The sequence below is a fragment of the Triticum aestivum genome, chromosome 2B (genome assembly GCF_018294505.1).
Source record: "Triticum aestivum cultivar Chinese Spring chromosome 2B, IWGSC CS RefSeq v2.1, whole genome shotgun sequence".
Taxonomy (NCBI): Eukaryota; Viridiplantae; Streptophyta; class Magnoliopsida; order Poales; family Poaceae; genus Triticum; species Triticum aestivum.
In genome coordinates, this window is record NC_057798.1 from 757,733,750 (window position 1) to 757,745,660 (window position 11,911).

General features: G+C 49.0%; 1 protein-coding gene and 1 long non-coding RNA gene across 2 annotated transcripts; both read right to left on the reverse strand.

Annotated features, from left to right (window-relative positions):
* Positions 1–438: 438 nt before the first annotated feature.
* On the reverse strand, positions 439–1,074 carry LOC123047188 (uncharacterized). Its single transcript, XR_006422831.1, has 2 exons — positions 851–1,074; positions 439–742 (listed from the first exon to the last, which is right to left on the reverse strand). It is a non-coding gene; the product is annotated as an uncharacterized lncRNA (long non-coding RNA).
* A 6,907-nt stretch (positions 1,075–7,981) lies between these two features.
* Positions 7,982–11,646, reverse strand: LOC123047187 (pentatricopeptide repeat-containing protein At1g10270). Its single transcript, XM_044470682.1, has 2 exons — positions 8,479–11,646; positions 7,982–8,343 (listed from the first exon to the last, which is right to left on the reverse strand). Exon 1 carries the CDS (start codon positions 11,582–11,584, stop codon positions 8,528–8,530), a length of 3,057 nt encoding a protein of 1,018 aa, XP_044326617.1. The 5' UTR covers positions 11,585–11,646; the 3' UTR covers positions 7,982–8,343; positions 8,479–8,527.
* Positions 11,647–11,911: the final 265 nt, after the last annotated feature.

Sequence of the window (11,911 nt, forward strand, 5' to 3'; positions counted from 1 at the left end):
TTGCAGCTGGTAATCTGATGTGTTATTTCTTTCAAACTAGGCACCGGAAACTTCCCAACTAAGATAATGGTTTTGCCCATTTCTCTCTTTGGCTGCTCTAATGGTTTATCATTTGTGCTAGCATGAATCTCACTCTTTGATGCCTTGGTCGTGATCTGGTCCACATCAGTCGGTGTGTGTGGTTTTCGTCTGTATGTCGGAGCGGTGGCTCCGGAGATGGTTGTAGGGTGTCTGGTTGCTCAGGCAGCAGAGCAGGCGGCTCGTCTGGTGCACGGCCTTAGGGCCGGCATGGATGCCGAAGTGGCGGCTTCGGTTTTGATTGTAGGGTGTTGGCTACAGGTTACTCAGGTGATGTTGCCGGCGGCTAGCCTGGTGCAGGTCTCTTCTAGTTTTTCTAATTAATCGGGCCATGAGGGGTCACGTTTCCAAAAAAGTAAGTTTTGAACAGCTTTTGAAATTTCAATCAAATTTATTACTGCTTCATCAAATATACATATTACAATGAAATCATTAAGCTTAATACTTCAGTCACGAGGCATGAAAAGAATATTGTTGGATATTGAAAACACACCCAGGCACGCACAAGTACACCAACAAGAAAAGCATCTGTGAATCTGAAACGAAGCGATAACACTCCAGACATCAGCAGAGAGTAACAAACGAGTAGCATCCACAGTGTCTAATTGACTCCCGCCTCCGATCCTCCTGACACACCGGGGCCTCTTGGTCGAATCTCGACGTGCTGCAAGAGTAACAAGCAACACGGTGAGTTCTCCAGCTACAACACTGTAACTCTTGTACAGTAGAAAACAGTTGAATTTTCTTTTCCGAGTAAAAAATGTAAACATACCTCCTGAACGGCCGGCGCCGGCGCCGCAGACTTGTGGGCCTCCTCCCTGACCCCGGCGCGGCCGCAGCCGGCAACGCGGTCGACGAGGCCGAAAAACCTATCCTTGAGCTGGGCGGCGAAGTTGGCCATGTTGGTGGAAGTGAACAAAGTGTAGTGCACGCTGGCTCTCTGGAATCTGAACCACGTAGGTAGCTCTAGTGCTTGATTTTGGTGGGGGGAGAGCGGTGTGAGCTCTGAGAGCGATGCAGAGGTCTCATTTATACACGACGCCGGGCACCAAACGCGTCAGCTTTAAGGCCAGTTCTTTCGGTACCCAGCTTATTTTATAAGTCCAACTAAATTTATTTATTTTAAAAACCTAGTAGTTAAGATTTGAGTAGTAGGCTTCTAAAAAAAAATTTGGTTGGGCTTCTAAAATAAGCTGGGTAGGAACAGCTTATTCTGGAAGCCTAAAAAAGCCAGCAAAAAACTGGCCCTTAGTGTGGCATCTCCATCTATCATCATGGTTCATGCATAGCCGTACGTGCAGGGATATTCAGATCAATGCAGCATCGTTTACCACGCAGATCTTGTGCAGAGTTGTTGAGTGCCAAACTTGCCATCGTGTCGTTGTGTCCATTGCTTGATATGATCACTACCAGACTAATGCTACCTGCAATTGCATGGATGACATGATTTGCCGGGCCGGGCATCATATTATCCGATGTCGTGGGCACTTTCCACCTATTCTCTCAAGATTTCAAACGTGGAGGTTGGAGCTGCGTCTCCGGATATGGTTGTTGGGTGTCGGTTCCGGTTGCTCGAGTGACGAAGCTTGCGGCTAGCCTGGTGCGTGGCCTCAGGGTCGATGTGTGTGGTTTTCGTTTGTATGTCATAGCGGCAGCTCCAGAGATGCTTGTAGGGTGTCGGATGGTTGTAGGGTGTCGACGCTGGTTGCTCGGGCAGCAGAGCAGGCGGCTCGTCTGGTGCGCGGCCTCGGGCCCGGCGTGGATGCCGGAGTGGCGGCTTCGGTTTTTGTAAAACGTAGGTTTTGGGGGAACTGGCTCAGCCCTCTATGGGGTGGCCTATCACATATATATAATGGTGACATACAAGTTCTATACCAATACGGTATAGATTACACAGTGGGGCTACAATACGAAGTCTAACACCCTCGCTCAATCTCAACTCACTCCTGGAGCATCTAGGAGGTTGAGATTGCGCCTACAGACCTCAAACATGGGAGAAGGTAGAGGCTTGGTGAAGATGTCTGCAAGTTGATCTTTTAAAGAGATAAACCTGCTTGTAGTAGCTTCTGTGCAACACGTTCCCTCACAACATGATAGTCAATCTCAATGTGTTTAGTCTGTGCATGGAACACCGGGTTCGATGACAGAAACGTAGCACCGATGTTGTCACACCAAAGAACAGAAGGATGTGGTTGAGCAACTCCTAGCTCTCGAAGTAGGGACTCAATCCATATAAGTTCGGCGTTGCATTGGCAACTGACTTGTACTCAGCTTCTGTGCTGCTGCGGGACACAGTGGCTTGCTTGCGTGCACTCTAGGCGATCAGATTAGGACCCAAGAACACAACATGTCCCCCCGTAGATCACCTGTCATCTGGACACCCAGCCCAATGAGCATATGAAAATGCAGAAAAAACTCCGGAGGAACTGGGGCGCAGGTGAAGACCAAAGAAGACAGTGAGATGCACATAGCGCAGTATGCGCTTCACAGCAAACCGGTGCACATCAGTAGGTGCATGAAGACACTGGCACACCCCGTTAATCGCAAAGGAAAGATCAAGACGCGTGATCGTCAGATACTGCAGGCCACCAACGATACTCAGTACCATCTTCAGGAGATAGAAAAGCACCATCAGCAGCTAAAAGTTTGTCGGTGGAGGACATGGGCGTAGCCAATGTCTTGCGCTTGAGCATACCAGCATGGCGCAAGAGATCAAGAGAGTACTTCTTCTGGGTGAGAGCCAAACTACCACGAGACTCGTGAGCAACTTCAATACCCAGCAAGAAATGAAGCTGTCCCAAATCCTTAACTGCAAAATCACGACCAAGCGCAGTCACAAGAGCATCAGCAGCCGACGGAGAGGAGCTAACTAGGACAATATCATCCACGTACACAAGGAGGTACATGGTCACACTCAGTCGCTGAAACAAGAATAGTGAAGTATCAGCCATCGAAGGAATGAATCCATGAATGCGTAGAGCTGAAGCCAGGCGAGCATGCCAGGCACAAGGCGCCTGCTTCAATCCATAAAGAGCCTTCGTCAGACGAGAGATCTGATAAGGCTGAGTGTGATCGACAAATCCAGGTGGCTGCCTCATGTAAACCTCTTCTTCAAGCCCGTGAAGAAAAGCGTTCTGCACATCAAGCTGGCAGAGAGACCAGCAACGAGAAATTACCAGAGACAGAAGAAGTCGAATAGTAGTAGGCTTGACAACTGGGCTGAGTGTATCCTCGTAGTCCAGTCCCTGACGCTGTTTAAATCCCTTAGCCACGAGACGCGCTTTGTAGCGCTCAACGGAACCATCGGCATGTTTCTTCACCTTGAAAACCCACTTCGAATCAATGATGTTGATGCGAGACGGAGGGGGAACAAGTGTCCAGGTCTTATTCTGCATAAGAGCCTCGGGTCAGTGTGTGTGGTTTTCGTCCGTATGTCAAAGCGGCAGCTCCGGAGATGGTTGTAGGGTGCCGGATGGTTGTAGGGAGTCGACGCTGGTTGCTCGGGCAGCGGAGCGGGCGGCTCGTCTGGTGCACGGCCTCAGGGCTGGCGTGGATGCTGGAATGGCGGTTTCGGTTTTGGTTGTAGGTGTCAGCTACGGGTTACTCTGGAAATGTAGCCGGCAGCTCGCCTGGTGCGCAGCCCTGGGATCGGTGTGTGTTGATGGTGCACTGTTGGGGCGTGTTATGACGGTTTTCGCCCAGGTTTCTGTCAATTAACCGGGCAAATCTCTTCTACTCCCTTTGTTCCAAAATAAGTGTCCCAAGTTTAGTATAACTTTGTATTAAAGTTAACACAATTTTGAGACACTTATTTTGGGACGGAGGGAGTACCTTTTTTTAATGAATCAGGCCCTAAGGGACCATGTTTCAAAAAATGTAAGTTTGAACAGTGTTTGAAATTTCAATCAAATTTATTACTGCTTCATCAAATATACATATTACAACGAAATCATTAAGCTTAATACTTTGGTCACGAGGCATGAATTTTTTTTGTTGAATATTGAAAGCACACCCACGCACGCACAAGCACACCATCTGTTTCAACTTTGAGAACAAGGGAAGCCACGTGAACCTCAAACGAAGCGATAACACTCCAGACATCAGCAGACAGTAACAAGCGAGTAGCATCCGCGGTGTCTGACTGATTCCTGCCTCTGATCCTCCTGACACATTGGAGCCTGGCGGTCGAATCTTGACGTGCTGCAAGAGTAATAGCAGCACGGTCAGTTCTCTAGCTACAACACTGTAATCATCGTACAGTAGAAACTACAACACTCTAATCTCGACGTGCTGCAAGAGTAATGGCAGCCCGGAACCACCGATGGGCCCCGTGTGAGCCCAGTGCGCCCACATGCCCGGTTGTCCCATGCGAGCCTCTGCGAGCTCGCAAAGGGGGGAGAGAGGCCCCGCTGCCACCGCCGGCAAGACTTACCCGACGGCGCCTCTCAACGGCGACTAGGGGGGAAGGACTGGAGGGGTTTTGAGACGAGTTGGTGTTCGTGGCTAAAGTTTCCCCCGGACGCTCAGGAGTGGGGGAGGGGGGGGGGGGAGGGGTTGTCTACTACTGCAACATTCAAGTCCATGTATGTGAACTGATACATGTATAACTTTTGAAGAGCGTGTGAAATTTCGATCAAATAAATTATTGCTTCATCAAATATACATGATACAATGAAATCATTAAGCTTAATACTTTGGTTACCACTTTTGAGGTATGAAAAAAATAAACGTGTTGAACATTGAAAACACACCCACGCACGCACAAGCACACTTCACGCATTCAGAACACCAGCAAGGAACGCATTTGTTTCAACTTTCAGAACAAGGGAAGCCACATGCATAAATCTAGCAACTTGACATTTGGGGCACCAAACGCGTTTGGGGCACCAGCAAGGAACGCATTTGTTTCAACTTTCAGAACAAGGGAAGCCAGTTCTGGGAGAGATGCGGCGGTCTCATTTATACACGACGAGGGGCACCAAACGCGTCAGCTTTAGTGTTGCACCTCCATCTGTCATCATGGTTCATGCATCTGGGGAGGCCCGCACTCAGTACGTGCAGGGATATTCAGATCAATGCAGCATCGTTTACCACGCAGATCTTGTGCAGAGTTGTCCTATAGCTGTATCCATTGCTTGATATGATCACTACCAGACTAATGTTAGCTGCAAATTGCATGGATAACATGATTCGCCGGGCCGGGCCGGGCATCATATTATCCCCGATGTCGTGGGCACTTTCCACCTATTCTCTTGTGATAGGTGGCCAGCGTGAAATTAGGAACATTTTTCGTTGTTCGCTTACCTCTGCGACCAATGAGCACAGTATAGACCAAACAATACAAATAAAAATACGAATAATAATGGCAAGACAGATAAATAGATAAATAAGAAGCAATCTCTCAGGACCTCTAGCACAAGAAGTGTGCACGGGATGAGCTATTACAACTTGAGAAGCCATATTATGGGTCCTAAATACAACAATATGCGAACTAAGCCTAGCTTAGATGGTTAAGTACCTTGTGGTAGAACCAGCCCACTAGGGGTTCAAGTTCTAGACTTGACACTGGTGCTTGCATTTTCTTTTCCATGATGCTTGTTCAGCTGAAGGAGACGTTCTCGTCAACTACAAAGATGTCTGTGATGCCTTCATTAATGTATGTGCGTGTATATAAGCATCTAAGTTTGGAACATATATGTATACGTTATATGTACGGTAAGGGGCTTTTCATGTTTGCATTGGAATCATGCCAGCGAAGCGATGGCAATGTACCGTTAGGTGGAAAATCTAATTCCGCTTGGTCAAATTAGGTGGAAAATAATAATCAAATATACCGTTCTATATGCAGTGAAAATAATATGTGGATTAAAAATACATATCTTTTTCGAAATTCGAAGTATATGCAATTGCCAGGTAGTTAAGGATACATCTTTACTTACATATTCAAAATTCAAATAAAATAAGCATGTCAATATTATAATACGTACCCCAACAGGGCTTAATCCAATCATAACTGGAATGCGGAATTAGAACTCAAATAATAATCTGATTATTAGGCCCATTCACATTGACATTTTTTCTAATAGAAATAAATCCATTCATGTTGATACATTTAACCAATCCATGCATGTTTATATGCAGCATAATTGTTGGATTAATCCGATGCCACTACATATTTGTGATATCGACTAGAAGTTAACTCGAGGTATGAATAGCTAGTCTGCATTCAGTGGCATATATCATCATCAGAACTAAACACGATGAAGGGAAAACGATATCAAGCCAGAACAATTTTCATTTCAGATAATTAACCCGGTATGAGCAATATTTCCCTTTTGAGGTAGTTGATGGAAAGATATGATTACCTCAAGATGTTGCTCAGTCTCAAAAGGAACAACCGCTTGCGGACATTTCAATCCCTCTGGAAGCACTACCTGTGACATTACAAGGTGTAATAAATGTCAAGTTGCTAGCTTTGAAACTCATCTAGTAAGACCTTATTGGTTTTCATGAATGGTTGCTTTCATGGGAATTATTGACTGACCTGACCTGACCCTAATTTACAACCATCAGCTCTCGAAAGATGCTGGCTGGATTCTTTGCAGTTTGCACAACTAGTCAGTCTGCCACGCCAACCAAGTGAGCCATGTCAGCAATTGACAGACACGTTACCATCGAAAATGCCATGTCAGCACCGCCAATCCACACCAGGCACTCTGATCATCTCCAGCGAATCATCAAAAAGAACTTTTAGCGGTTATATGGATTCTCCAAATAATAAATTTAAAACATGCATCGATCGTTACAACAAGAGAGTCCTCTTGTTGACACTAGAAAGTTTTACCACGTGACGTGGTCTACAAACAAACAGACAGACAGACAGGCATCTCCTAGTTTGTCCAGCCAGAACGTTCAGTCAGACATCTCCTAGTTGCCTGACAGAAGCAAGAAAGTTCCTGCTTCTTCTGTCAGTCCAGTAGTGTGGCACTAACACAGGGTTCAGGCAACTCTTCCTCTTCAACCAACACACACTAAGTGAAGCAAATTAACTACCCAGATTCAGGCGAAACAGAATAGATTGTGTGAATTAGCAAACCAGAAAGCTTCAGGAAAAATAAAAATGAAATGAATGCGTCCGTATGTAGCCATGTTTAACTGTTTGTTTAATTCACATTAGAAAGAAAGAAGAGCAATATATTTCTAGTCCACCGCCAAAACCTGACCTTTTTGGTGACGTTTACTAGCAAATCATCGTTACCAATGAAAAAGAGCTCCAGGACCTTGTTGTACGACACTTATGTAAGCAAATCATCAGGCAAACAACGGGAGCCCTTCTTCTGTTTCCTTACTTCCTAGTACGTACTCTTGTGCACGGATAAATAAATAAAACATAAGAATTAAAGAAGCATTGCGCGACTCTACATGTGCGTAAAATTTATTATACCTTGTATGAACTGAACCCCAACATCCAACAACACATGTATTAATTTTCTTTTCTTTCACAAACACAAACATACTCTACTTACTTGGATATCACCATCATCATCATCTATGCATTGCAAAAAAAAGGACAGGGAGATTAGTTTACTACGTTTGCTGCTATGATGCAACTAACCACATACAAGCATTGATACAGGTGCCAGGCCAAGACACCAAGCGCACACAGACAATGCAAGCTCCCCTCCGGCATTGCCAATTATTATCAAAGTTGGAAGGGTATGTGTAGCAGCTATGGAGGAGGGTTGTACATACATACTTTGTGAGGACCTGACCTGACCTGCTGCATTTTTTTACCATCCAATCCAGACTTGTTTATCAATCAGGACGGACTTCAGGATGATCGATGATACCAGTTAGTACAGCAGGATAATTAGTAGCAAGAAATGCAAACACAATCTCTTAGTTACTGATGAATCTGTCTGATTAAGATAAACAAAATTTGCTCTTACTGAGTTGTTCATTACATTTCCATAAACCATTCCACAAAATAAAGGGCATTAGGATCAGCAATTAATTATGTTGCCCTCCAATCCTATTCGAGTAGATCAACTCATAGTGCATGTGAATTATCATGCCTAATTATTACAAGCCTATACTAGACCAAAGTTAGCCAAATGTAACTGAGGCAAATAAATGGTACTCAAAATTACTACAGCCAAACCCATTTGATCGCCTAACTCCTGCTGTTCTTGATCGGCTAACAGACATTTGCATCCATGCAGCACCTTGCTCCAAACAAATACGACATAATTGTTTCACAATGCCCTGCAAGCAGCACACCACGAATATCATCATTGGGGTCTACAAGTACATTAAAACAGAAGCACAAACAACAAAAATAAGGGGGTGTGGCATCGTGGAATGAAATGGAATGAGCACTGTCTAACATGCTTGCAGTACCTGCTCCTCAAATTAGGCCATGTTTGATTTTGAGGACAAGGTTGCCATTTTAGTATCGCTCAGCATACTTGACAGCCACTTCATGTGATGCCTGGGTACCAAAGTCCTCCTGAGGTGACTGGGTGCTAAATTTTATTCCACCCGATCCAAACTGATCATGTTGGTTTCCAATGTGGCCACTGTTTGGCAGACTCTGAGCAATGCCCGAACCAGATTGTGGTGCTTCAGGAGCACCAGAGTCCTGCGCTGGCTGAGTGTCAACCTTTTGTCCACCCTGAGGAGGAGATCCAAACTGATCATGCTGATTTCCTATATTGCCATAGGTTGGTAGAGTCCGAGCACTGCCAACACCAGATTGTGGTGCTTCAGGAAGACCAAAAGGTGGCTGTGATCGTTGAGGTGCACCATACCCAGGCTGTCGTGCTTGATGAGCGCCATACCCAGGCTGTTGCGCTTGATAAGCACCATATCCTGGCTGTTCCGCTTGGTGAGCGCCATACTTTGGCTGTTGGGCTTGGTAGCTATACCCAGGCTGTTGCGCTTGATGCGAGCCATATCCAGTCTGTTGCGCTTGGTGCGAGCCATACCCTGGCTGCTGCGCTTGCTGAGAGCCATAACCTGGCTGCTGCGCTTGCTGAGAGCCATATCCTGGCTGCTGCGCTTGCTGAGAGCCATACCTGGGCTGCTGCGTTTGGTGAGAGACATATCCTGGTTGTTGCACTTGCTGAGAGCCATATCCTGGCTGTTGACCTTGCTGAGAGCCATACCTGGGCTGCTGCTCTTGGTGAGAGCCATACCCTGGCTGCTGCGCTTGCTGAGAGCCATATCCGAACTGCTGCGTTTGGTGAGAACCATACCCTGGCTGCTGCGCTTGCTGAGAGCCATACCCGGGCTGCTGCGCTTGCTGAGAGCCATACCCGGGCTGCTGCGCTTGCTGAGAGCCAAACCCTGTCTGCCATGGACGAGGTGTGCCAAACCCGGCATGTTGAGTCTGATGAGCGATATGCGTTGATTGTTGCGGTTGAGGAGTACCAAATCCAGACTGCACCGGTGAATCCGAGCTAAATTTAGGTTGTTGCACTTGAGAAGCACCAACTGCTTGCTGCCAAGGGCGAGAGGAACCAAAATCGGGCGGATGACCTTGAGGCAGGGACGTCCCAGGTGGTGATCCTTGAGGAGAAGGAATCCCATATTGTGATGTATTAGAAGCACCAACTTCTGTTTTTTGAACTTGCTGGCTTCCAAACGCAGGCTGACGGGGTTCAGAAGACATCCCCTCAGGTCGCAGGATTTGAGGTACAGCATTGCCATGATGAAATGGTTGAGGAGAACCATAGCCCAGTTTGCCTTGGTTAGGTGCGTAGCTACCCGGCATCTGATTAGATGCAAATCCAGGTAGACTCCGAGGGCGATACTCTGGCCTTGGCGAAGGAGGTGGTGGCACTGGCTTTTCATCAAAAGCTTGCTCGATCTCTTCCTGGCGATCAGCAGTCTTGAAAATCTCAACAATACACTCACGGAACTCAGGAGGAGCGACAACACCGCCTCTGGCCATGTCCCTGACCAGGTCTCGTGCTCTATCCAGTTCCCCTTCCTTGCAGGACGCCTTAACCAGGATCTCAAAGGTGGCCGTGGATGGCTTAATCTCCTTGTCAGGCATCCTTCCATACACCTTCAAGGCATCATCAATCCGGCCAGCTACTGTAAGCCCTTGAAACATCCGATCGAAGAAAGCGATATTGAACTTTGGCCCATGCTCCCTTCCGTCCGCCATTTTGTGGAAATACTGCATGGTGTCATCCACACGGCCATCCTTGAAGCACGAGTCGACGAGGTAAGTGTAGGTGTACACGTCTGGAAGCACCGACTTGCTCTCCATCTCCTCGAAAAGCTGCTCCGCCTCTGCTAGCATCCCGTTCTCACAGAGCTTCCCGATGATGTTGTTGAAGCAGGCGACGTCCATCTGCACAGTCTTGCTCGGCTGCCTGTGGAACACTTCGATGGCGTCCTGGAACCTGCCCTCCTTGAAGCACTGGTTGACCATGACAGTGTAGGACTCGCTGTTGACGCCGATGAAGCTGGGCGGGCTGTGGTTGTCGAACATGGTCTCCCACAGCTCGTGTGCCTCCTTGTGCTTGTCGTGGCTGAAGAGTGTCTGGAGCAGCACGTTGCAGGTGGCCGGCGTCATCTTGAACTTCTTGTCAAGAAGGGAGCTGTAGCTGTCCATGGCCTCCTTGTCCATGCCTTTCTTCCAGTAGCCCTCCATGAAGCTGGTGTGCACGACGCCGTCGTAGACGGTGGCCTTCTCCCGGAGCTCGTCGAAGAGCTGGAAGGCCTTGTCCCAGTCGTCGAGGGCGACGTAGCCGTCGATGAGGTTCTTGTAGACGATGGAGTCGGCGCCCTGGCCGCGGTTGAGCATGTCACGGAGGAGGTCGAGGGCGTCCTGGACGCGGCCGGCGGCGACGAGGCCCTTGGTGAGGTGGCGGTAGGAGACCGCGGAGGGGGAGAAGGAGGTGACGCCGTCGAGCATCTCCTGGTATGCCTGGAGCGCTTCGTCGACGCGGGCGGCGTCGCAGTGGGCGAGGATGAGGGTGTTGTAGGAGACGACGTTGGGGACGATGTTGGAGCGGCGGAAGAAGAAGGCGAAGAGGGCGACGGCGTCGTCGGGCCGGCCGGCGCGGACCATGGAGGCGGCGACCGCGTTGCAGGTGAAGACGGTGGGGCGGACGCGCGAGGACACGGCCGCGCGGGAGGCGGCGGCGGCGCCGTCGAGGTCGCCGGAGCGGATGAGGGCCTGCACGCGGTTGTGGAGGCTGAGGCGCGGGCCGACCAGGGAGGAGGTGGTGTCGGGGAGGCGGGGCGCGTTGGGGTCGCGCGGGGGCGGCGGGGTGGAGGGGTCGCGGCGGAGGGCGTGCAGCGGCGGCTCGATGCGGAGGCGGCGCTTGCGGCGCCGGCGCTCGGCCGCGGCCTCCTCCGCGGAGGAGAAGGCGAAGTGGCGGGCGGGAGGGAGCAGCGGGGAGGGCTGGGGGTGCGGGGCGAGGTGGGAGTGGGAGATGGAGATGGAGAGGCGGCGGAGGAGGAGGAGACGGCGGTAGGGCGCCGCCATGGTCACTTCCGGCGGCGGCTCGGGGAGGGGAGGGGGAGAGGAGGAGCGGGGTAGGATTTGTGTGTCAACAGAGAACCAAATGGGCTCAGTTTTGCTTGGTTGGTTTTGGCCCCTCTCCTTTTCTCTCTTGGGCTTTTGTTTCACTCTCAACTCAAATGCTCCAAACCCAACCTTTTTTTTCTCCCCACCCTTTCTATTTCTTTTGTTTTTCTTTCTTCATCACCATGAATGCTAAAGAGGTCCTGATGTATTTTAGCGAGCTTTTTGTGCCCGACATATGAGGAGTCATGAAGATGCGACTTTTATGTCTCTGTTTCTCCGGCGCAT

Bases quoted from the DNA above. Each gene is read 5' to 3' on its own strand.
- LOC123047187 (XM_044470682.1), bottom strand. From the start codon at position 11,584: ATGGCGGCGCCCTACCGCCGTCTCCTCCTCCTCCGCCGCCTCTCCATC.